The 26,283-nt window shown below is 41.8% G+C and overlaps 3 protein-coding genes across 5 annotated transcripts in view; 2 read left to right on the top strand and 1 right to left on the bottom strand.

Moving 5' to 3' along the window:
* LOC135707162 (inactive CLIP domain-containing serine protease A28-like) overlaps positions 1-15,785 on the top strand; it is a 37,787-nt gene extending 22,002 nt beyond the window's left edge. For both annotated transcript variants that reach the window (XM_065228904.1, XM_065228903.1), the window contains 3 exons: positions 11,440-11,564; positions 14,296-14,970; positions 15,031-15,785. In XM_065228904.1, coding sequence (XP_065084976.1) covers positions 11,440-11,564; positions 14,296-14,970; positions 15,031-15,655 — 1,425 coding nt within the window. In that variant the 3' untranslated portion in view covers positions 15,656-15,785. The remainder of the gene's footprint in view (positions 1-11,439; positions 11,565-14,295; positions 14,971-15,030) is intronic.
* Positions 11,695-13,613, bottom strand: LOC135707165 (mitochondrial import inner membrane translocase subunit TIM44). The gene is made up of 3 exons (XM_065228910.1): positions 13,447-13,613; positions 13,236-13,334; positions 11,695-13,141 (listed from the first exon to the last, which is right to left on the bottom strand). Exons 1-3 carry the CDS (start codon positions 13,447-13,449, stop codon positions 11,942-11,944), a joined length of 1,302 nt encoding a protein of 433 aa, XP_065084982.1. The 5' UTR covers positions 13,450-13,613; the 3' UTR covers positions 11,695-11,941.
* Positions 15,786-21,421: 5,636 nt separating the features above from the next.
* The window catches only part of Lrrk (Leucine-rich repeat kinase), a 63,705-nt gene continuing 58,843 nt past the window's right edge, over positions 21,422-26,283 (top strand). For both annotated transcript variants that reach the window (XM_065228864.1, XM_065228862.1), the window contains exon 1: positions 21,422-22,193. In XM_065228864.1, coding sequence (XP_065084936.1) covers positions 22,137-22,193 — 57 coding nt within the window. In that variant the 5' untranslated portion in view covers positions 21,422-22,136. The remainder of the gene's footprint in view (positions 22,194-26,283) is intronic.

Here is a 26,283-nt window from a genome sequence, read left to right as displayed (position 1 = left end):
TTCTTTTTCTGTTGAAGTCGAACAGCTTCGCAGCTTTCTAGAACCTCAGTCGGTGTCTACCAATATTGGAAGATTGCCGCAAAAGCTCAACGCAGATGTCGCCACTGCATGATGATGATAATGTTGACAGACTGCATATAAAATTCGTGAAAATTAGCATTAAATCATAATTTTCATCAAGACTGCGTGAAATCCTTCCAATATAACATTCGAATTGAAAAAGAAAACGTTTTTACGATCAGACTGATGTGCATCTTTGCTTTTTGTAGGTGAATTTTCATTAGATATATTCATTTCATTTCACGGCTCCATCAATGCTGCATCGTAAATATGATGGTAAACAGAAGTAAATTGCTCAATTTCTCAAAATAAAGATGATTTGTCATCTTGTTATCACTTTGAAGACCATCTAGCACCATTTTATAGTATGGTGCGTGTTGAGTAAATCAAGTTCCGGTGCGTTTTCCGTCGAAAATTGTGAGTATCAATATGTATGCTTAAAAAAGTCCAAAATGAACATTTATTGAATATTGGCGTCCTATACAACCAATTCTCTATTACCACCAGCATGATACAACCTTTCCTAAGTAAATTCACTTAATTTCCACTTTCATCTTAGTGAAAATCGCACATATTTACCATTTTCTGAAAAATTCAGCTGCGCAGGAGGTAACCTCTCCCTGTGGATGCAAACTTGTTATGCATAATTTGTCATGAAAACATCTCCGATCCATACCGAAATAGTAACAAATAGTTTTCAAACACGTTTTCTTACACGATTCAAGAAGAAGTTTCCACGGGAAATTATTAGTTTTTCTTTATGGACCGATTTGCCCCAAAAAGCGTCTGCTTTACTTGGAAAATTTGGAAACTATCCTCCTTCTAGTAGTTCTCACTTCGAAATGTAGGTGGCTAAAGCTTGGAAAATTTTCACTGCAAGACGCCAATAGTCAACAATCAATACGAAACTAACGACACAGACAAACAGACATAACTCTCAGAAGAAAATTCTTCATAAAATATCGTCAAGCGTATTTTGCATGCGCACTAGCACCATCTATCATCCACATTACCAAACTCTAAGACCAGAAGGTTTCCGAAGAAACGAGCTCAACTTTTTGGCTCAGCTCTGGTACTATCTTCGGTCCCAAGCAAATCAATGCACCCCTCGAAACATAGGAAAATCCACGAACCCCTAATTTTATCTGTCAAACTTTCATAGCGAATCTAAATAAACATAGGCCAGAACCTATTTAGAGCAACCGTACCAGTCGTTGCCATTTGCGGCACTATTTTACTTACACACAGCGTTTCCATTTTGGCTTAATCACTCCTCTCCACACCGGTCGTTGCGATCAGAGTCATAATTTAAGTTACCGTTTTCCACACCGGCAGAACAAACTTTTAACGTTTATTCAAAATAGCAACCGTCTGATGCGTTGCTACCGGGTTGCTAAATTTATGAACTCGCTACTTCCCAAGGGGCGGATTGCTTTTTCCCCTACCTGAATAGCAACCCCCGGTACGCAAGTAGCGTTATGGTAGAGGTTGGTAAATGTGCCTTATTTACCCATGGGTACGGTTGCTCTTAGTGGTTTCAATGGGTTTAATGGATTTACGGGAATCACTAATATCGCCTATCGATTTTATCCGTTTGTTGATGATTTGGTGAGCCCAGTGTAAATAATGGCGGTTCACTTCATAATCAATGTTCGGAGCCGTTTTAGCTCTAATGCAGCTTCATGCAGAAAAACACCGTTTAAACACTTAACACTAGCACATAATAATTTATTCAAACTGAACTTAGACCACACAACTAGCACATTTATTAAATAGTAGTTTTCCTTAAAATTAAGGCAATACAAAATCACATAGTGATGTTTCACTTTCCTCGATCTTCGACCGTCTTCGATGCGAATAGTAGTACAGGGTGTCTACTCAATCCAAGGAATCAGATTCCCTGAGTTTTCCAGGTTTTTCCAGGTCGGATGAAAAAAATTCCAGGTGCATACAAATTATACACATTATTATTTTATCTATTTATCCATCTGGAATCCCTTTTATGTACTTATTGATTTATGTTATTTTCGATTGTTCAAACTTGGGCGTTGGTACTTATAAGTCGGCACAGCAAAAAAGCTATTGAATATTACAGCAGAACAGATGCACATAGGTTGTTTAATATTAATTTGTACAATTTATGTTTAGTAAATGCACCAATAGTGGAGGTACGTTAGTACAATGTACTTCTATAGCGGCTTAGGGAGACTCTATAAGCCACCATAGGAACACATTACACTAAAGTACCTCCACTATTGGTGCATTTATCCTACACATAATTTTCGAAAAGAAATCCATGGGTGTAATATTGTATTTGGTTTTTGCAATCACATTAGTTATTCATACAGTAGCATGCATTACGTCAATCAATTTACATTCTTTTTTGGTATTTGTGTAGTATTTTTTTTTTAATTCAAGAATATAAATAATAGTAAGAAACCTGTCTATACTATTTCGATAAAACGATATATCAAAATTTGATAACAATATGCTTTCAAAAACAAAATATCATTTTGATAATATGTTTGAGTCCAACTCTGTTTGGAAGATCAAAACAGAATAAATCATGGTTTCACATGTCTAAAATCTCTTAAGGTCCGTTTAGACTATCTGATTTCTTGGTCTGATTTTGACCGCCGCCATAATGAAAAATCTGCTCGAATTTATTTTCGACACACTTTGTCGAACCCCCCTGTTTGCTGGTGTTCACACTGCTTGCACATGTCGAGAGAACTGTCAAATTAGATTTAAAAACAAAATTGTATCAGGAATCAAAAGTAAATACTTCCATCATGAATTACCGGAAAATTGCTCTAGTTTCGGCAGACGTATTTGCTTTTATTATTTTAAATAAAATGAGAAAGAGAAGGTGAACTTTGTGGAGTAGGGAATGGTTGCTCAAGAGGAACACCGGCAGGGATTTGGCTCATCTTGTCCATCAAGAGCTGCGATATGAAGATGAAAATGGATTTCAAAACTTCGCCAGGATGTCGATACCAACTTTAGACAAGCTAGTGGTAAAAGTTCTCACTAGATATACATGGTTCCTTGAGTTCTGAAAATTTCTGTTAACAACTCAATTCTCCAAAGTCTTCAAACCTTCTGACGTTCCTGAAGTTTTGTTTCTGTTCTCCGGTAAAATGTCTTTAAAGATCAACAATCTTTCCTGACAATCTGTGAATGTCTCGGTAGTTCTACAGATTTCTTTGAAGTTCTGTGTGTCCTTCAGAAGTTCTGCAAATTTTCCTAAAAATCTACAAAGTTCCTGAATCCCTGAAGATTTAAGATCCTCGAAGATCAACAATTATCTCTGATGTTCACAAAATTTCTAATAATCTAGAAACTTCTGTAATTTTCTCTACAGATTTTAATGATTCAATGAATATCTGCAAATATTTCTGAACATCTATACAATTTTCTAAAGAATTAAAAGATTATCTAGAAATTTTTGAGCTTTCCGGAAATTTTAGAAAGTATTCTGAAGTTTTACTATTTTTTCTGAAGCTGTGCAAATATCTCTAAAGATCAGCGAACTTACCTGAAGTTCTGTAAATGTCTTTAAAAATCTAAGAACCGCAGTAAAATTCTGAAAATTTATTTAAACATCTGCTAATTTTTGAGTAGACCTACGACCTACCCTCTGAACTTTTCTGAAGTTCCTAAAATTTATTTCAAATTCTGTAAAGTTTTCTGAAGTACTGTATTTCTGCACTAAAGATCTACGAACTGGCCTGAAGTTCAATAAATTTCACAGTAGATCTCCGAACTTTTCTAAAGTTCTTTAAATTTCTTTGTAGATTCTTGATCTAAAGATCGGCGAACTTTCCCGAAAATCTGTGAGTTTTGCTGAAGTTTTGCAAATTTTTCTAAAAACGTACGAACTTTCTGACGGTTTACAGACTTCTCTTAAGGTCTACGGACTTCTCTGAAGTTCTTTAGATCTATCTATTTCCGACTTCCATGGAGTTCTGCAAAATATTGTACTTTTGTACTTCACTGCGATTTGTTTTTGGAATTGAGGTGCTTTTCTGACATTTAACGAATTTTTCTGAAGATCTCACATTTGTGTGAAACTTTCTGTCAAATTCCTGCAAATATCTTTAAAGTTCTGTAAACTTGTCTTAAGCTCCGTTGCTCTATTCCCAAGATCTTCAAAAAAAAACCTGAGGCTCAATAAATATCTCAGTAGACCTGCAAACTACTCTGGTGTTTTGTAAATTCCTCTAGGGTTACCCTGAAGATTTGAAAATTTCCTTGTTGTCAAAATTTATCTGAAAATATTTCAGCTTCTTTGAAGTTTTAAATGTCTCCCTCAAAATCTACAAATTTTCCTGAAATCGTGTAAATATTTTTTTTATAAATCGCCGAACTTCCCTGAAGTTCTGCAATTTTTACTGAAGATCCATTAACATTTCTGAGATTCTTGTGATTTTTTCAGAAGTCCTGTGAATTTTTTCAAAGTTCTGTAGCTTTGTTCTCAAGATCTACGAACTACCCTGAATCTCAACAAACTTCTCAGTAGATCTCCGACCCTCTCTGAAGCTCAAAAAAATTTCTATGTTGGGTTTTAGACCTGCTGTCTGGCATGCTTATTCTTATACAATACATGCTTCGTATGCTTCCTTTTGACGGTTGCCAGTCTCTCTTTTTCGGCTGTTTCTTTTTTACGACGATTTTGATCCTCCACATACAAATCAGCGAAGAGCGAGCGTGACAAGACTCTCTGAATGAACTTGTCTTGAAAAACTTCTTTTGAATTACGAATGAAGTGATAATTGGAAAATTCCCTGAGTGGAACCAAAATTCCTTGAATATTCCAGGTTTTTCTAGAGAAAATAAAATTCCCTGTAAATTCCCGGTTTTCCAGGTTTTTCCAGGTAGTATACACCCTGTAGTAGCACTGATCTGTTGTAGCTACGATGAGGATTCGATGACCTGCTGGGTGTTCATTGGTGTCGGGTGTCCATCGGCGTTCTCACTCTCCTTATCAGATCAACATTTGTAGTGGTAGAACGTTCACTGAGCATGCCGTAGGTATTGAAAATAGTGGTCACTCATCAATCCATTCTTTCTCCCGTATGACTCGCTGTGTCACGTCGATCACGTACTGCTATCCAGGACCATTTGCATATTACATGCAAACTAAAGAGCCTAAATTTATGTGATGTTGTCTCTTTATAAATTCAGGCTCTGCATCCTGCCTCCCTCAGAAATAACCATTTCAAGCATAACTTTTCAAAAGGACGTATGTAACATTGGATATGAAATTAGAAACATTGGATAGCAATGTCTATATGAGATTATTAAATGCTATTTAAAAGTTAATGCTATTTTTTTAAATCTGTTTGTGCTATTAGTTGGATAAAGGGATTGCGTTTAAGAGAATTGTGAAAAATTTCGAGTTTTGCAAACACGGACAATACTTTTGATAAAACAAAATCATATACCTTTTACTTGTGTACTACTCACATACACCCTGATTGATTCGTCGGTATCACACCTTGATTGTTACATACACCCTGCATGATTCGTCTATTTGACAGAAGGGTTTTCACATACGTCAAATCAGATACACCGGTTTTTGTTTTGCAGTGAAGATACGTCGGCAGCTCTAAAAGCATTGAGGAATTGTCGGTTGGTTGATTAATTTACGTAACTACTCAGAGTTGCGTAATAATCGATGTTAAAAGCGGAGATGAGAAGGTCACTGCATTATCTGCTGTCAGATGTTAAACGTTTTGTGTTTTTCGTATTCAGAAAGCGCTGGTCAGAATGGTATGTGAAGTTCAATATTAAAGTAAAGATTAAAGTGCAATTTCATTAGAATACTTTTGAAATAATAAACATCTTGCTCCCGGAAATACAAAAACAAACATACAAACTTGACGCATTTGCAGAGTGATAATGGTTGCTTTGTTTTTTCACATACGACGCTTCACTGTGAGCGTATCTGCAGTTTTTGTGTTATCATCAAATTTTAACAGTTGAGTCATGTTGACAATAAAAGGGTGTATCAACACCATTTTAAAAACAATGAAAGAACGTCACATAGGGCGTTTATTAAATATATCAAGCATAACTTTTCAAAAGGACGTATGTAACATTGGATATGAAATTAGAAACATTGGATAGCAATGTCTATATGAGATTATTAAATGCTATTTAAAAGTTAATGCTATTTTTTTAAATCTGTTTGTGCTATTAGTTGGATAAAGGGATTGCGTTTAAGAGAATTGTGAAAAATTTCGAGTTTTGCAAACACGGACAATACTTTTGATAAAACAAAATCATATACCTTTTACTTGTGTACTACTCACATACACCCTGATTGATTCGTCGGTATCACACCTTGATTGTTACATACACCCTGCATGATTCGTCTATTTGACAGAAGGGTTTTCACATACGTCAAATCAGATACACCGGTTTTTGTTTTGCAGTGAAGATACGTCGGCAGCTCTAAAAGCATTGAGGAATTGTCGGTTGGTTGATTAATTTACGTAACTACTCAGAGTTGCGTAATAATCGATGTTAAAAGCGGAGATGAGAAGGTCACTGCATTATCTGCTGTCAGATGTTAAACGTTTTGTGTTTTTCGTATTCAGAAAGCGCTGGTCAGAATGGTATGTGAAGTTCAATATTAAAGTAAAGATTAAAGTGCAATTTCATTAGAATACTTTTGAAATAATAAACATCTTGCTCCCGGAAATACAAAAACAAACATACAAACTTGACGCATTTGCAGAGTGATAATGGTTGCTTTGTTTTTTCACATACGACGCTTCACTGTGAGCGTATCTGCAGTTTTTGTGTTATCATCAAATTTTAACAGTTGAGTCATGTTGACAATAAAAGGGTGTATCAACACCATTTTAAAAACAATGAAAGAACGTCACATAGGGCGTTTATTAAATATATTTTCCATAATGTATTACAATTTCAAACCTTGTTTTTCATTAACTCGTTGGAAAAGCATGTATTTTATATTCGGTTAGATGCACAATATCGATTTGTTTATTTTTGCGACTTACGTCCTTTTGAAAAGTTATGCTTGATTTCTGCAGATTGCTGCTAATGTTGTTGTGACGACTGTTGGTGATACTGATGAAGACTGCTCCTGGCTGGCCTTGCGGTATATAATCCCTCAGTTAGAATGGTGAGATGATACATGTAAAGAAAAGACCCGGTAGATCCGGAGGAAATAGCTGGACAGATTGGACAGGTCCTTACCTTGAACCCAAGGATATTGGGCCTTGTATTTATTTGTTCTCTCCGGGTGATGATGTGCCAACATTGATGCTTGCGATAGCCGCACCGCCGTTAGATCCTTTGTCGTCATAGAGTGAAGATGCTACCGAAAGAAAGCAAAGTTTTGCGACAGGACGAGTGATGAACCCACGTGGTGTTTGAAGTGTAACAACACGCACAATACCATCCTTGCCGGGGTGAAGTTCGTGGATCCTGCCGGTCAGCCATTGCATTGATGGTAGATTCTCCTCCTTGATGATCACAAGACGATTCTTCTCTATTTTTACCGGAGGATTGCACCACTTGGCTCTAGGCTGAGTCAACCGATTGTACGGGACCGAATCGAGGTTAACGTCCGAAACAGCCTTCAATGTCGAGCCCACAAGGAAATGACCCGGGGTAAGAGGATCGAGGTCAGAAGGGTCGTCGCTTAATGGAGTGAGTGGACAGGAGTTTAGACAACATTCAATTTGAGCTAAAAGTGTCGTACGCCAACACTCGAGAACCTAGTACCCGAGTGAAATGCTTCTGAGCTGATTTGATCGCCGCCTCCCAAAGTCCGCCGAAATGAGATCCTTTGGGAGGATTAAAGTGCCAACGGATTCCGTTTTCCGTACACTCTCGAGCTACCTGGTATTTGTGTTCCTTGCTTCTCAAAAGCCGCTTCAGCTCATTCGCTGCGCCCACAAAATTCTTCCCATTGTCTGTGTAGGCGTCTAAGCACAGCCCACGGCGCACCACGAACCGCCGGAAAGCTTGCAGGAACTTGACAGTAGTCAAATTCACAACGAGTTCAAGGTGAACCGCTTTCGTCGCAAAACATACGAATACAGCTACGTATGCTTTGATCGGTGCATCGCGCCTGTGCCGTGGTTGGATGTAGATTGGTCCCCAACAGTCTATTCCAACTTTAGAGAAGGGTCGTGATGCAGTCACACGAGCAGCCGGGAGCTCGGACATGAACTGTTCGATGAGCTTAGGTCGTGCGCGTACACAGGTGACGCATTTGTGTACGATCTGCCGAGCCACACTTCTTCCGCCTAAGAGCCAGTAACGGATTCGAATCGTATTGACCATCAGTTTAGGAGCAGTTTATCCAATCGCTTCCATTCATCCGAAAAACATTGTTACTGCAGTAATCGTATGAGTGCGTGTTCAGCAGACTTTAGTTCATCAGTCGTAAGGAAGATGAATTTCCGATCTTCCTTTCGTATTAGCAAAAATGAAAAGAAGCGTCGCCAGTAAGCAGTAATTCGTACCATTTTCGAGTAGTTGGAGAATTTAGCAACGTATTCATCGATGAACGAGGATGTGGTAGTGGCAGGAGCAGAAATTGTAGCAATCTTCCGTCGTTCCGTGTTGCAATTATCAGTCGATCCGCACTGCTGTCCAGGAACAGGCCAATACTCCTTTTCTTTCTGCAACCATTCTGGACCTCTCCACCAGAGTGTGTTGTAGATGATATCTGACGCCAAGCAACCACGAGATATCACGTCAGCTGGGTTTTCCAGTCCTGCGATGTGGTTCCAAGTACAATGCTGTGTTGCATGCTGAATCTTGGACACCCTGTTGGCAGCAAACGTAGTCCAAGTGGACGGAGTGGCCTTGAGCCAATTGATGACTGTCGTGGAATCAGTCCAGAATATAGTAGAGAACGTCATCTGAAGAGAAGCGGCGATTCGTAGATATGACTCGGCGGAGAGTAGAGCACCACACAATTCGAGCCTGGGTGTGCTTTGTTTTTTCAAAGGTGCGATTCTGGACTTCGGCGAGCGAAGAGCGATTTTGATTTGTCCATAGTTGTCGGTTGACCTCAAGTAGGCACAGGTACCGTATCCGATGTCGGAAGCATCCGAGAACAGGTGAAGTTCAATCTCGACTGATTTCGGGAGTAGAACAAAGCGATCAATTCTCAATTCGTTAAGCGCAGGAAGATGGAGTGATAGTTGATCCATTTATCCCGAAGACTTGATGGAAGCTCTCGATCCCACTCCCAAACCGTTCCATTTTTGTCTCTGAGAGTCCACAGTGTTTGCATGAACGACTGGACCGACAAGTCCCAACGGATCGAAGAGCTGGGCAATGTAGGACAGCGTTAGACGTTTCGTGAGTACGGCGTTTGGTGGTAGAAGTAGATCGATTTTGTACTTGAGACGATCGGATGCTGGTTCCCAGTGCAAACCGAGCGTTTTGATCGTTTGATCACTATCGAGATCGATGGAATGCTGAAGAGCACGGTTTTCATGCGGGATGCCCTCTAGAACGGTCTCACAGTTTGATGCCCATTTTCTTAGCTGGAAGCCTCCCCGGGAAAGCATGGAGTCGAGTTGCTCCCGAAGCTTGATTGCCTCTGCTACGGTTGCTGCTCCAGAAAATAAGTCATCGACATAAGAATTCTTCTAGACGACCTTTGCTGCTATTGGGAAATTATCGGCCTCGTCACTAGCTAGCTGCTTTAGGACACGTGTCGCCAAATATGGAGCCGATGCAGTTCCATACGTGACAGTCTTGAGAACGAAAGTTTGTAGTGGTTGGTCCGGAGATGATCGCCAGAAGATGCAAAGGTATGCATAGTCGTCGATGAAGTGTAATACTTGGCGATACATTTTTTCGGCGTCTGCAATTAGGATGACTTCGTGGGTTCGGGAACGCATAACAATCGATCGCAAATCGTCGGGTACGACCGGACCGACAAGAAGAGCGTCGTTGAGTGAAATTCCCGAGCTCGTCTTGCTAGAAGCATCGAAAACGACGCGTAGCTTCGTGGTCGTGCTGCTCTCTTTAATCACTGGATGATGTGGTAAATAGTACTTCGGATGGAGCTCTTCTCCGAACTCACTGAGTGGTGCCATGTGGCCAAGTTGCGCATACTCAGTCACGTCACGTCGATCACGTACTGCTATCCAGGACCATCTGCATATTACATGCAAACAGGGGCTGTTCATTAACTACGTAGACAGATTTTTGGGATTCTTGACCTCACCCTCCCCCTGCGTAGACAATTGTCCATACAAAATTTTTTAAATTTGTATGGTCCGTGGATAGTTGCCACGTTAGGGTTATATCTAAAAAAAAATCCAAATTTGTCCAACCTCCAACCTGTTATAATTTTTTTTTTAATATCCTCTCCCAAAAAGTGCAAATGACGAGGGGCACGCAATACAAAGAACCGGTGCGTTGAAGTTAAAATGCAATCAAAAGTACTTAAGTAATGCGTTTTGAAGTAGTAATTAAAATTATCTATCCGTAATTAATGTAATTAAAAGTATTGAAAATGTAATTAATGTACTTTAATTGCGAAATTTCAACTGTAATTAATTTAGTTAAAAAGTAGTTATTGCAGCTGATGTATGAAGGTAATAATATGAAGTTGCAATACGGTGTTGAAACTCCTATAAATATCCAATATATAGAACGTACAATTGTTAAGGTCTACCTGTTCACCCCAGCAGGCCTGGGTTCAATCCCAGTCGGTGCCGCCGGGATGTTCTGAGGCATAAAATCTCTGATTACGCCTTCCTTCGGATGGGAAGTAAAGCCGTTGGTCCCCGGTTCATGAGTTGATGGGTCGATAGGTAGGGTCCAGGTGTGGGAGCTGCCTTCCTGGCACGTCGGTAGCATTGGTGCTCAGCACGGAAAACAGGATCGACGGAAAAAAACAAACCAAAGGAAAAAAAAATTGTTGAGGTGGCACTCTTGCCCCACCCGACCATATTGACAGGTTTTATGTGTCAAACGCATAGTTCAAAACCTCTTCTTGCAACTTACAAGTACAACATATCATTAGACCATCTAATGCTTTCATAATTCCGAAAAACATTTTTTTGTAGTTAGTGGAAACAACCCTGCTTGCGACTTGTGAAATTTATTCTCTAGGAGAAACGCACCTATTTTGGCCATGTATTGACATAATTTAAGTAGTTTCCATGATTTAGATCTTGGTGTTGTGTTAAGATTGTTGATCCAAATAATATGCGTCAGGATAAACATAAACATTGTGAATCAATCATATTTCTGAGGCATAACAACAGGAAACTATGGCCAAAACTGGTACACTTACCCTATTATATATAATCATTCTCATGAAACAAATAACAACATTGACATTCCTTGTTTTCTTTCCTCCAACAGGAAACCGAAATCGACTCCATCCGTCTGGCGGGGAACACCTACACTGACGACTCGGACGACTCTCCCGACTGTATCTGCGTACCGAGCCATCTCTGCCGAACCACACTGACCGGAGAGCAAGGAAGGTAATAATGCGGAATGTCATCTTCAAATAAGATCCATTTGTCAAATTTCATTTGGGTAGTGAGTTGTTTCGCTATTTTCCCTTGGACAATCCTCCAAACAGGTCGCAATTGATGCCTTGCCTCGCTTGGTTCGCTTCCGCTCTTTCTCTCTAAAACTTAGCAACTAAAAAAATATCTTAACTTTAACCCCGTTCGAATTTCCGACATCCGCGACAATGCTGAGTAGCTTCCGACTAAAACGACAAAACCAGTCGGAAGATCCTGTCTGCATTCGGGCGTCAGTTCCGGCTATCAGAACGCGGACCAATCTAAGGAACAACGGTCCGCCATTTCTTCCTCCGTGTTCGATTCCTTTTCTTCGGTGCGGAACCTACACTCTACACGAACTGCTCGGTACTGTTGCCCTGTAGTTCCATTAATCGCCATGCCGACTTAGGGTTCAAATCGTTCGGATCCCGGCATAGAACCCACACGTAATTGCATCGCATCACCTTCTCCGGGTCGCCTTCCACGACGGTTCCTTTGCTGTCCCGGACGCACATAATCTGCTGCGTTTGGAAGGTAATGATGAGCACCGGTCCCTGTTCCATCACCTTTCCCATCACCAGGTCGACGTTTTCGATGTCGAGGATTTTGGAATCAAGGAAGAAGCCCGCCTTTTGGGCTTGGGCAATCGGTGTGGCGATGACATTGTACGTGCTTTCGAAGCACCAGTCTTTGAGAATCTCCAAATCGCCGCGAATCATCGCTTCCAGAATATTGGGGATGATGTCATTTTCGCAGTCCTTGAGGAATTGCTTCTGGTCGAAGTTCGGGTCAATTTTGCAGATTTCCGTGAGGGTTTCGGAAAGTTCGGTCTTGGAGAAGAGATTTCCCATCACGTCGCTCACTTTGTCCGTCAGCAGTCGGGAAGCTCGGATCATGGGGTTCTCCGATTCGTCGTATTGCATCTTCCAAGTCAGGACTTTGTTCACGTAGGCGTTGTTGTTTTTGAAATTTTCCCAGCTTTGGTAGAACTTACTGTCCTTGTGCAACTCCACGCCCACCGCCTCGGTATTGGCTTCGAAAATACGGTTCGCATCGGCCATACTGACTTCGATCCGCTTCCTTAACCGTTCCGGAGCCTGATAGACTCGAGAAGAAATACCCTGACTATCGATTTCCTGTTTCACAGCTTTCGTGGCCTCGGAGATTCCCTTGAAGGCTCCCGTCTCACCCAGCTGTTGTCCCTTCTCGGCAATAGTCTCGCCCATCCCCCGGGCCGTCTTTCCCAACTCTTCGCCAAGCTTTCCCGCCTTTTTGGCAATATCCGTCTTAGCGGCCTCGTCCAGTGCTTCCGTAACTTTCCCCCGAATCTTATCCAGGTTGTCCTTCAGCACCTCACTGCTCTTCGAAGCCTCCGACTCAACGGTGTTGAACTTTTGCCTTGCTGCCTTCAACGCATCGGACTCCTCCAGCTTCTGCGCTTCCTGTCGAAACTTTTTCAAATTATCCTTCATCTCTTTGTTCTTCTCCATCTCCGACTTGATGTTGTCCACGAGCTGGGAGAAGAATCCCGGTCGGCGAGTCGAATAGCACTGTAAACAACCACATTCGAAACGTCATAAACAAAGTTGCAGGTGATTACATCACATTCACAGGCCTTTCATTCAGCCCCGAAACAACACTTACCGCTGTACATTGGAGTGCCGCATTTTCCAACCGGGAATTGACCTGAATCGGACCGCCTCGATAGAGGACGGCGATCCTTCCCGCTTTACTCAATCGTTGCTGCAAAGAGAAGCGAATTTTTACCCATCATTATCATTCGTAATCGATCCGGAACCGCATGAGTCAAGGTCGACGGCATCTGCCTCGAATTTCTCGAACATTACCCACTTACCATTTCTAAAATTTATCGGTAACCAAGACTTCACTGATGAAGATCACTTGTGGAGTTATTTTATGAAAACAAAAAGGCGATTTGTTTAGTAAAAATACATTTTTCAATGCATCACTAGAAAGTTGCGACACTCTTACACCATATTCGATCCACCGAACCGAACTTCGCACCCAGGCTGAAGGAGAGCTGTCAAAAGGAAAATTACGTTAACCGGGAGAAATGTCAAAATGTTAAATCAGTGCGGTCATGTTGGCAGCGCTGATGAGAAACGCATAGTTTTTGAAGTGGCCGTTGCAAGTGGGGAACAAGGGGTCCTGATACCACTCGAACTTTGAAATAAAACCTCGAATAAGGCAATATTTTGAGATTTTTAGCTCCTACGTAAAACCGAGCGTTAAACGCCGTTTGTTTGTTTGTTTGTTTGGGACCACCCTTAGCTCAGTTGGTAAAGGCACAGCTACAAAGCAAGACCATTTTGGAGGGGGCTGGGTTCAATTCCCGGTCCGGTCTAAGAATTTTTCGGGTTGGAAAATTTCTCGACTTCCCTGGGCATAGAAGTATGATTGGATTTGTCACACAATTATATCAATGCAAAAATGGTACAGGCATTGAAAGCTCTCAATTAATAACTGTGGAAGTGCATCTAGGATACTAAGTTGAGAGCACGCAATAAGCTAATATGCGATATGCAATAAGCTTGAAATGCGAAGAAGAAGAAGAAGAAGAAGAAGAAGAAGAAGAAGAAGAAGAAGAAGAAGGGACACATAAAAATAACCATTGAATTTTTCTTAGTGTACTTCAATACAGTTAGAAGCAATATTTTAATTACATTCATAAATATATTTTCAGAGACGGCTTATGCGGATCGGGCCAAACTTGTTGCCGAAAGCATCAAATCATCTCGCAGCATCACCCTCACGCTTCTACTAATCGGCCTCCCATACCCCAGAAGCCTTTGATTCCAAGTTCTTTGCATGCTCCCGATACACCTGGATCATCTGACCAAAGTTTCAATCAACCCGGCACTCCAAACCTTTCCTTTCTTTTGGAAATATCCTCCCTGCTGCAAGAATTCAACAGTCATGATAATTCCTTCGAACCTGATGCTGAATTAATCTTTCACGTCACACCACGTTCCCCAACCACTGTCTTACCGACAACAACCCCGCCAACAACTGCCTTTAAGCCAATCGTATTCAGTGATTCAACACCTAGACCTACGCCAACTACCGCCAGAACAACTCGTTCAACAACGACCGCCACTACCACCACCACACGCAGACCACTGCTGCCACCCAAACCCAAAAAGTGTGGACAACGCCGTGCGACCATTACTAGTCGCGTACACTTTCTAGACGAAGACGAGAGCATCGAGGAACAGCTCAGTGGCTCAGTCAACTTTGGCGAATTCCCCTGGACTGTCTACCTGGAGGAGCGTATCAACAACGGTAGCTTCCTGTACAAGTGCGGGGGTGCACTGGTCACTTCAAATGCAATCGTAACCGCTGGACATTGCATCGCCAAGTAATGAACTTGATAGATTTGAATATATCATCGAAGCTAAGAATTTTTATTCAATTTCAGCGCACGTGACCATCCAGAGAACTTCCAAGTCATCGCGGGTGACTGGGATCGTCGTCACAATCGCGAACGGTTGCCAAGCCAGAGGCGTACGGTCAATCGTATTATTCTTCATCCCGACTATTACTCGGGATCTCTGTACAACGATATAGCGGTGTTGATACTCAACACCCCACTAAACGATTCCCTTCCAAACGTGGGAAACGTTTGCCTACCATCGCCTGGAAGTGACTTTAGCGATAGCAACTGTATTCTATCCAGTTGGGGAGCTTCACCGAGTAAGCCCACCGAAGAGGCAACGATTCAGCGATTCGTCACCATGCCCATCGTACCGGGGGCAGATTGTGAGGAGCGTTTGCGAACGAACTCATCTCTTGGCAGGAGATTCCGAATGCACGATAGCTTTCTTTGTGCAGGTGGAATTTTCGGTGTGGACTCCTGCAAGGGTTCCGGCGGAAGCCCATTGGTTTGTCAGCGGAATGGCGCTTACATGTTGGCTGGGATTATGTCCTGGGGTGTGAGCTGTGGGAAAGGTGATCCAGCGGTGTTTACGAATGTGGTCTACCATTCAAGCTGGGTGGATAGGGTGATAGACAGTTTGGATGACAATGTGGTTTATTTTGTGTAGGAAGTGTTGGAGCATGTGTTCGAACATAAGTATTAAATTTAAGTACATGTATCTTTATTTGCTAGATTATTTGACTGTTTTTATGTTGGTAATGTTAATAAAATCGGGAAGCAAATGTGTCTGATGTAAATTTGTTCTCGATTTCTGTGTATATCGTTCAATGTAATATCACACAATCGATGGTATGATCAGGTTGCAACAGTTTGGATGTTATAATCAACAGTTGTTTTGCATTGTACACGGCACCTCGGCCCAACTAGCGAAATCAACTGACAGAAGGCTCAAATTTGTTGTTTTTTTATGTTTCATATTAGAATTTAAAATAACACTCAAATGTTCCGAGAAAATATAAAAAGTTTACTATCATTACATTTAATGTGTAGTCCAAAAACCCATAGAAAGAATTTATGTTCGTTTGTCAAATTCTATGTGACATGAGATTTTGACATCCAGTTGCTTTTTGATTCGATCATGACCCAACTAGCGGAGGCCCAACTGAAAAGCAGACCAAGTGTAAAAGCCCAACCAGCGGATTTGGTCTGTATTTGGACGATCCACCCAAATGGTTGTCGCTTGAGTTGGCTGCTTTCAACAAGGGACGCTTCTTGCCTCCGGATCCAACGGCTTCCTCAGCGCGGGGTTGCATAGACTTTTGATGCTGAAAGAGATGGTAGATCAGGCAGTTCTAATCAAAACACTCAGCTTACATTCTACCAACCGGAATATTCTTGAACAGTTCTGGATTCTCGTAACGCTTTTTGTTGGAAATAGGGAAACAGTCTGGACCGAGGTCTGGAATCATTAGACACATGTTTCACTAACATGCTTCGATCCATCGAATCGGCACCAGCGGAATGTTCATCTTCTTTGCTTTCTGATAGGTTGAGAGGAGGCCATCCTTGAAGATGACATGCGTTGTGTCCCTAAACTGAATCTCATTACTAAGCTGACTCGATCACTTTCATCACTCTCAAACCTACTTCTAGAACTTCTCGTTGATCTTGGCCCCTGTGATCCTGGATGCCATCGGAACAATTTTCAGCCCCGAAACGAACCTCCACCTAGATACAATCTTGCAATGCACCGTTGCTCGCTACTAGGCCGTGATGCCGTTCCTCGTGTGGTTCGTCCAGCTGACTGTAGGGTTCCCTCTTGGAGGGTGACTTCAATGCCCGTGGTGCACAAAGTTACGTTGTGGCCAAAGGGCTCCGTAAATCTTTGTACAACCGAGTCAACCGGGGATTGTTTTGAAAATCGATCAGCGCATTCTTTGCTATGGTGGAACGAAGAAGCACTAAAAACACTCAAATCATTGTTTTAACTCATTCAAATAAAAACACAAGGATATCTTCACATTTCTCGCTTCAGACGTAAATTCATACATTTCCGTCAAACAAGAACTTCATCCCAGGGTGAAACAAATCTGGTCGAGTAGTTTCATGCCGGAAGGAGTGGCTTCACGAGCCGATCCAAATGACTGACGATGATGACGGCTGCCTGCTTGAGATTCACGTTGGTCGTTTCGATCTGTGGAAGGGTCAGCAACCGTAGAAACGATTCCATTGATCCAAAGTGGAACGATTCTTCCGTTCCGAATATTGCCTTGCCAAAATCCTTCAACGGAGTTCGATCAAAGTTGAGACTGTATTGCAAAGCAAAACAAATAGATCAAAAATATACAATTTTTTTGGGACCTAAAATGCACTAAAATCTACTGCGGATAGGCTGCGGATATTCCGGCCGAGTCATTGGGAAGATGAGCACACACCAAGTGGTTGCACAGTGTGCCAAGTCATGGTACACTCATTGGCACTGTTTGTGGCACAGTGATCCGAGTTTTGGGATTCTTGTCCAACAGCGAAAGCAACACGTACTCCAATTCTTCGTTGATTTCGTGCGGAATGATCAGTTCGGATTGCAGGATTTCCTCAAGGTCCACGAATGGGTTCCCGAAGAACATCAACACGTACAGTGTCACACCGAGAGCCCACATTTCCAGTCCCGGGTCGGAGTAGCGGTTGCCTGCCAACACTTCCGGACTGAAGTACTCGGTCGTGCCGTAGAAGGTAGAAAAAAAGTTGCCCTTCCTGTACGAACGTCGCCGATCCGAAGTCAATCAGCTTAATATGTAAATTGTGATAGATGATAACGTTCTCGTCTTTGATGTCCCGGTGCAGTATGTCCAATGAGTACAGGAAAGCAACCACATTAGCAATCTGTCGAAAGACCCAACAACCCAGCTTCTCCGTCATCACGGATCTCGATCCATAAACTTGAATAGATCCATCCTGGAGCCGTGGATTTCCATCACAACCTGGAAGAACTTGTCGCTCTCGAACCAATCGAACATGTTGACAATGTTCGGATGCTTCACTTGCGTCAACAGGTACACTTCCATTGGAATTTCCCGCTTTTCCTCGGTCTTAATCAAATCCAAAATCCTTATCAAATGGGCAAATCCGAGTGCTGCGCAGCAGCAGTATTCTTGATGACTTGCCAAAGCGAATTGTCCACCGTACTGGTCACGCTGTTGAACGTCAACGCCAGATTCAGATGCAGTAGACCTTCCCACAGCAATGTATCACGTTGCCATTGTTCTTCCCATCCGAATATATCGACCTGCGTGGTCCACACGGAATCGGAAGCGTTCCAACGGTTAAATGTCGTTTTGGTGGTCCTGGTGTTGACATGATCATTGCCTTCGACAGATCGTACGGTTTGACTTACCATAACAAAATTTTTGATCGGTCAAAATACCGGTTTGCCAAGCATACAATCAACAATCAATACGAAACTAACGATTTTAAATTGGCTCACCACTTTAGTAGGCTATTGGTCCCAAGCAAATGATTAACGTACCCTATTCTAGTTGAAATTCTATTACTACACTATGATTCACTATGAAAGTTTGACAGATAACATCAGGGGTGTGTGGATTCATGCAGAACATGCAGGGGTGAGTGAAATAGCTTGGGACTGCTTGGGACCGTTGTTCTGGTACTGAGTGAGCCAAAAATAATAATGATTTTCTTCGGGACCCAGTGGTCTTAGAGTTACCTCTATGATACAATTATTCACAAACAAAGTCAGTCCGATCACTGGCACTCTTGGCACAGCGCGGCAAACTTGAGGCTCACTGAAAAAAATCTTGGCGCATAACAAGTGTGTAGGGTGACCACCCCTTGATTCCAGTGGAGATTTACGATGCTTCCAACGAAAGATCCATTGCAGTCTCGATCGAGCAGGTTTCAGCTCTGTTGGCAACATCGAAAAATTCCACCGGATTCGACTAGAACCTTCTTCATCGGTATCAGAAAATATGCACTGAAACTTTCGTTGGCAGCATCGAAAATCTTCACCGGAATCGCAGCAACAGAAATCTCCACCAGAATCGACTAGAACCTGCTCCATCAAGGATTCAGAAAATCCACCGTTGACAGCATCGAAAATATCCACCGAAATCGACTTGATCCTCCTCCGTCGACAGAAAAATTCACCTGAAACTTTTATTGGTAGCATCAAAAATCTCCTCCAGAATCCAGACCGGAATCGACTTGAACCTGCTCCATCAAGAATTCAAAAAAAAAAATCATCAGATCTTTCGTTGGCAGCACCAAAACCTCCAGTTGAATCGACTTGAACCTAAACCATTTCATTCGAGCAGTTGAAAACGATGTTTCCTACCACTCTAACTACGAAATAAAACAATAGGGGAAATGGCTCTAATGTTGGCCTATGGATCTAAGATTGGGCCCATCGCTAAAAATCTGCTATTTATCAATTATATCTAGAGGAACGCGTCATTGGGACGGTGCTAATAAATATTTTTGATCGCTATTGAAAATTTAGTCGATTGCTGAATTTATGTATGGGTCTAAATTAGGGGCATTTAGGCCGACATTACATCCATTTCCCTTTATTTTGTTTTATTTTTATTCTAGAACCACGAGAAAAATAGCAAAAAGTTGTGCGTCTCACACCCGAGTTCACACCAGGTTGAACTAGAAGCGCGGTTTTTATTATTAAAAAGTGTGATAATAGTGCACGTTTACGTGTAATCGTTTTAGTGTCTTCGGTGCACTTATTCCACTCGGTCACTCGGTCCAACACTACACCACTACTGACATCTGGCTCCATGATCGTGGGAAATATTTAGCTAAGCTATGAGCCAGCAAAGTTTTGAAATGGTTCGTGTCTGATCTATTCTGGACAAATTACTTTAACTAGATCAAAAAATCCTATGGTTATGACAGTTGCACATTTAAATCGGCCGTTTACGATTTTCGGGCATAAGTCAGAATTAAGTGTCACGTCAGTTCGTCGGTGCTTTTATCACACTTTTTAATTTTTGGAGCAGTCAAATTTTCGATACAATTTGTTGGACCAGTTTTGTGAAGTGTTACGAAGTGGCCATTGAGGGGGTCCATTAAGAAATAAAACTTCCGGGACTTTTGATGGCAGCATCTAAAATCTCCACCGACATGGAATGGATCCTCCTTAGTAGACGTCAGAAAACTCCGCTGAAATTCATCGGATCTTTCGTTGGTAGCATCCGAAATCTCTATCGGAATCGACTGGAACTTCTTCTGTCGAGATTCCAAAAAAATCCACCGAAACTTTCGTTGGTAGCATCGAAAGCGGCTTGAACCTCCTTCCGTGGGAACGTCTGCAATCAAAACAACTTACCCAAAAACCGAATCAGTATTAGGTGGGATTAGAAAATACAACCGAAATTCGCTGGTTGGGCCACCACCTCGGCCCAACTAAGAGCAACCGTAACGGTCGATGTCATTTGCGCGACTATTTTAACAGCGCACAGCGCTCTCATTTTAGTTTAGTCACTCCACAGCGGTCGCTGCTATCGCGGTTATCTATTTACTCGCCGTAGTCCGTACCGGTAGTGAGCATTTTGACATTTCTACGAATAGCAACCTTTCTCCCACGCTGCTAAATTTGGTAACGCGCTTCTGACCGAGAAGCCGACTGCTATTTTAGTGACTCGTATGGCAACCCCCGATACGGTAGCTGCGCTATGATGAGGGCTGCTAAAATGAGTTTAGCAGCGTACCGTTACGGTTGCTCTAACGAATTCGATTCCACCTTCGGCTAAAATTTGTTGGGAGGTATGCGTATCCTTTGTTGCAGCTAAGAAGATTTTACAAAAACACAATTCGGACTGAAGCAATTTGCTTGAAAATGAGTGGAAAAAGCAAAACACTGATGTGCTTAATATGTGTTTTAGATTTCTTCTGGAATTTTAAGTTAAATTCAAATGTTTCGATGAAATACCATATGTTTGCACACATTACATTGAATTCGCGAATTCGCAGTTCAAAACGCATATGCTTACCCCTACACACAGAAAAAAAAGTTGTTGAATATTACATCCAAACTGACACATAGATATCATTTGTTGATCACATTGCAAAAATTCAAGTGTGGGACACATTAAAACAATCAGTGTAGTTTATGAGTGTAGGAACTTATGGTTACAGTAATAGTAACAGTAAAATTCATCGCATTTTTGATGGATTTTTTTATTCGGGACGGGTGGAAAAGATATCGGATTAAAGACATTCGGATTATCGTGAGGATACTGTAAACTTACCCGGATTGAAACGGTCAAACGCAAACTTCGACATCTTGCTGGTTCCAAAACGCATACTTTGACAGCTATTTGCAAAGCGATGGCAAAATCTGCCAAAATCAGCTGACTGATATTTACCAACAAGCTTTTCGAAAACAAAATTTATTCTTCCCTCAAAATATTATGTGCAAAAACTTCGATCGTTGTTCTATGTTTTATTTAGTTTATTATCGAAATTAAGGACTTTTATTATGTGCCGAATTGTGGTTGTAAAACTCAATAACCGATCGCGGTAAAAATCAACCCATTAAAAAAAAGTTCCTAATTACGTTAACAGTGAGTGATTTTGTGTTTGTTTACTTTTTTCCCCCATCCCCACTTTGCACTTCTGCATACTGCAGTGAAACACGAAAAAGCTTGAAAATGGCCCAGAAAACAACCAGCGTTCCGTACAGTTTCTTCACACCTGCGCAATCGTCCGCAGTCGCTCGGTTCGGTCGGTCGATACTCTAAATACATTCCGCCGTGGTGAAAAAAAAAAAGAAGTGATTCCCTCTTTGTCATTACCGATTTTTCGCCATCCGGGTGGACATCTCTAACCGAAAGTACGCGTAGGTAGCAGTTTATGAATTTGATTCGAAGTGATTGCCAACTTCCGGTGTCTGCGTGATTGTGGGAAGGGTAGATTATTTGAAATCCGAGTGAATTAACTGGATTGCAGCAGTTCGCGGAGTGAATCACAAGTCCGAAAAAAAAAACTAGATTGAGTGTATAAAACTGGATCTGGGTTAGTGCTGCTGCTGTTGGAAAGCAGAAATAAGGAAGAGCAAAGGTGGAAATTTTGGTGCTTGTTAAAATAATTATGACCGGAGATAGTGGGGCAAAGGAGTAAGGATGACCTCGACACCGTCGCCGGAAAGTGAAGATTTCCCCGGCAGGCTGCTGCATCAGGTAGGACCTTGAACCTCTTGAACACAGGAAGCAAAGCTGGGCGAACCGAGTCGAGGATTATCGATTTTATGTCCGCTGTTCATCGACTTTGGCTACCCAAGTGCTTTTATAACGAGAGGGAAGTTCTCACGACGATGACGCCAACGATGGTGGTAGCGTAAAAATAGAATAGATAATGGATTTAATCCCGTACGGTTCAGTGGAACGAACAATAGATTACGATAATGACGGCTTGCGTAGCAGCTGGGTAGCTTCCCACGCGCGCCAACTTCTTTTGATTGGTCTACTTTCACAATATGTCTCTGCTTTTATCATTCAAGAAGCAAGGCAAGAGTTTCTCCCCAAAAAAAAAAATCAATTTACACCCATAGGGAATGAAACTGAAGCCGAAGGCTTGTGATTAATTTTTTTGAAACGAAATCCATCCGTTTCAATGGCTTCAATGGTTTTTTTTTTACACGCTCACAACAGAGGGTTAATTGCCCTCTGACGAGTGGTGGAGTCAGTCAGTCTGCGTCGGTTCTGCGTTCATTGAGTTTTGCACTTGATTGAGTACCTGCTACATACGTTATATTTTATAATTTATGATGCTGCTCACACATCCGTAGCCTCTGCGCAGCGCCCCGTTCGTCGGTAGCAGGTTGCATTATTGTTATTATTGACTTTCGTTCGCTATAAATTACGAAAGAGTTCCATCAACGAGAAAACTCGGTTAGTTGTATGCTGACCAATTAAGAGTTTATCCGTCAAGCGGCGCAGGCAAAAGTTCACGTTGAAAATGTAACATCGAATTGCGCTGGCCTGCGTGTGCAATGCTGTAACACACGTGGTGACCTAGTCAAACGTCAGTGTAGTGATTGAAATTGGAGCTTGGTTGTGGGTATTTTGGAGCAGAAACGGTTATGACAATGTTAACTTAATCGGCTCTGAATAAAAACAACCTTGCTGCTTTAAAAATTGGGTCTTGTCATAGTAGAGTGAATTGAGCATCAACACGTATTGGGGCAGGTAGGACTTGTCCTACGTACAAAAATACCCGGGTGAGACAGTAAAGGCAATGGTCAATCAATCGAAACAAAAAATTAACAAACCATTTGAATATCTTTATGGTTTCAGATTAGCTCAGTTCAAACACATTGTTTCACGCCATGAGAACTGTTCTGAAAAATTTCCGAGAGCCCAACACGGTTTTTCAAAGAGTGTGGAACATTTTCACCTTTTTGGAAGATAATGTGCCTCTTTTGAAACAGTTGGGCTGCTGGTCGGTTAATTTAAGTGTTATTATCTTCTACAACCGTACACCCTAGATAAGCCGTGTAGTGTCGGTAGTGGTTGTTTAGACCTTTTGAGTATAACGCCTGTTTCGGTGGCAGAATTCCTTCACACAGGTGCAGCACCGTACTCAGCAGGTGGCGAAGGTGGCACCCAACAATTCCTGAGGCGGAAAAACACGGCGCCGGCTGGGATTGAGCCCAGACCCATTGGGGTGAGAGAGGCAATCACGTTTACCACTACACCACCGGCGCTGCTACCAAAGTTCTTTGGACATCTATAAAGTTCCCTTATCTTTACTTCTTCAAAATTCTCTCAACTTCTACGAAGTTCGATTAACTTCATTCAACTTCCATGTTTTTTTTAATTCTCTCAATTCGAACAAGATCTCAACACATCCATGATCTTCTCCAAACTTTAGGAAAGATCTTGAACCTTTTCTACAAAATTTCCTGAACATCCAGTATGATCTCAAATAAAACCCTGAAGTGCTAAGAAGTATGCTGAACTTTTGCAATACTGCCTGAGCTTCTAAAAAATTCCCTGATCTTCAACGAAGTTCCTTGAACTTTAAAAACAATCCCAGTACTGCTATAAAGTCTTACGAAGTTCCTCAAATTGCTACTTAATTCACTTAACTTCAACAAAATTATTTTTTTCCTTGATTTGGTTTTCCGTCGATCTTGTTTTCCGTGCTGAGCACCAATGCTATCGATGCCAGGAAGGCAGCTCCCACACCTGGACCCTACCTATCGACCCAACGGTTTTACTTCCCTTCTGAAGGAAGGCGTGATCAGAGATGTTATGCCTCAGAACATCCTGGCGGCGCCGACTGGGATTGAACCCAGGCCTGCTGGGGTGAGAGGTAATCACGCTTACCGCTACACCACCGGTGCCGCTATCAACAAAATTATATCAGAATTTCTATGAAGTTCACTGAAATTCTACAAAGTTCCCCATACTTTTTAGAATTTCGTCGATGTCTTGCTTAGTTCTACAAAGTTTCCTGAATTTCTACGAAATTTATATGTAGTCCAAAACTAAAAGAAGAACTTTTATGAAGTTTGTTTTTAAATTAAACAAAGTTTCGTTAAGTTCCAATGCATTAGGATCAAGTTACACATTGTACATTAGCGGGTCAAAAACGACCCAAACTGCAACTCGCCCCCAAAAATAAATTTTTGAACCGATTCTTGATCTCTTGGCCTCAAATGAAAGATGAAGGTTCATAAAATGGCACCCTTATAAGGATTTCTTCAATTTGGCCATATAGCCTACCTGGCACCGGTTCCGATAGGGCACAAATGGACACTTCCAAAACCTCATGTACTGATACCGTGCGACGGCTCAAAATTAATGATTTTTCATCAAGAAGTAAACACACATCATGCCATGGACCAACAGGTGAATTTGACCTCATCTGGATACCCAGACCCGATTCCTACAAGGTTCCAAATAGGATACATCCTAAACTTCATGTACTGATAACGTCCGACGGCTCAAACATTATAATTTTTCATCCAGTAGTAAATAGACATCATACCATTGACCGAAAGCTGGATCTCGCCACATCTGGATTCTTGGAACCATCTATACGAGTAATTCATGGCCACTCTAGATGGCTCTCGGCGCCCATTCCAACTTTGCTGAACATTCGATGTCGCTATGTTGAAAAGAAATCAGTCGGCGCCGGAGGTGTAGTGGTTAAGCATGACTGCTTTGTCACCCCAATGGGTTCAATCTCAGCCGAGGTCGATGGGATGTTTCTAAGGCATACATATCACTGGTCACGTCTTTCTTAGGAAGGGAAGTAAAACCGTTGGTCCCTGGTTCATGAGTTGATGGGTCGATAGGTAGGGTCCAGGTGTGGGAGCTGCCTCCCTGGCGTCGGTAGCATTGGTGCTCAGCACGGAAAACAAGATCGACGGAAAACAAGAAAAAAGATATCGATCTCTATTTGATTCAACTTGAGCAGTGTTAACATCTAATGGTAGAATTTAGAATCATTCTCCTTCAGTCCGCATCGTGCTCTCTTGCCGTGCGGATCTATTTGCTTTTTGCTTAAGGAAGTGTTACTACTACCTAAAGCTACAACAAATTTAAACAGCACTTTTCAGTGCTCAACCTGTAAAAATTTTCTACCTTGTTCAACTCCTCTTATTCCTCTTCGATCCTTGTTTGGACCCTACCCGAGGTAATCCTTCTTGGATATCGATTTGGAAAATTCCTCTTCGATCCTTCAGATTCTTATAGTAATCTGCTTGGAAGTCGATTTGGATAAAAAATTTACTGCAGCCATGGCGCCTAAACGCAAAAGAAAGGGGCAAACTCTTGACCCCCCTTCTGAAGAAATTAATTTGAGTAATCAATTTGATTTGCTCACGGATGATGAGAATGATCCATCATCCAAAAAAAATTCTAGTAAACTTTCCCGGCTTAATGCCAAGAAGGAAAAGATTCCCCCTATTGTGATAACCACTACCGATTTCCATGCTCTTCGCATGGAACTTTTGAATTTCGTGAAAGTTAAGTTTTCACTACAAATTGGACGTCGGGGTGAATGCCGTGTATTGGCTGAAACCTTGGACGGATTTAAATGTCTTCTCAAGTATCTTACTGAGAAGAAGCACAAATTTTTTACTTACGACACCAAAACTGAACGTGTGTTCAAGGTTGTCATGAAAGGACTGCCCAGTGGTGAATCCCTGGATCAGATCAAAGATGAACTGGCAAAATTACTTGGAGTTGTGCCACTCCAAGTAATCAAAATGAAAATGAAATCCCGTCCTGGCGATTCGCGCAACGGGATTTCTAATGA

The sequence above is a fragment of the Ochlerotatus camptorhynchus genome, unplaced genomic scaffold (genome assembly GCF_037179485.1).
Source record: "Ochlerotatus camptorhynchus isolate MF236.1 unplaced genomic scaffold, CSIRO-AGI_Acam_v1.1 ptg000304l, whole genome shotgun sequence".
Lineage (NCBI taxonomy): Eukaryota > Metazoa > Arthropoda > Insecta > Diptera > Culicidae > Ochlerotatus > Ochlerotatus camptorhynchus.
Note: the sequence above shows the minus strand (reverse complement) of the source record. Positions and strands in the feature narration are given on the sequence as shown.

Coding starts and splice junctions, on each gene's coding strand:
- LOC135707165 (XM_065228910.1), bottom strand. Junction 13,142..13,235: donor CGGCACTCCAATGTACAGCG/GTAAGTGTTGTT, acceptor GGTTGTTTACAG/TGCTATTCGACTCGCCGACC.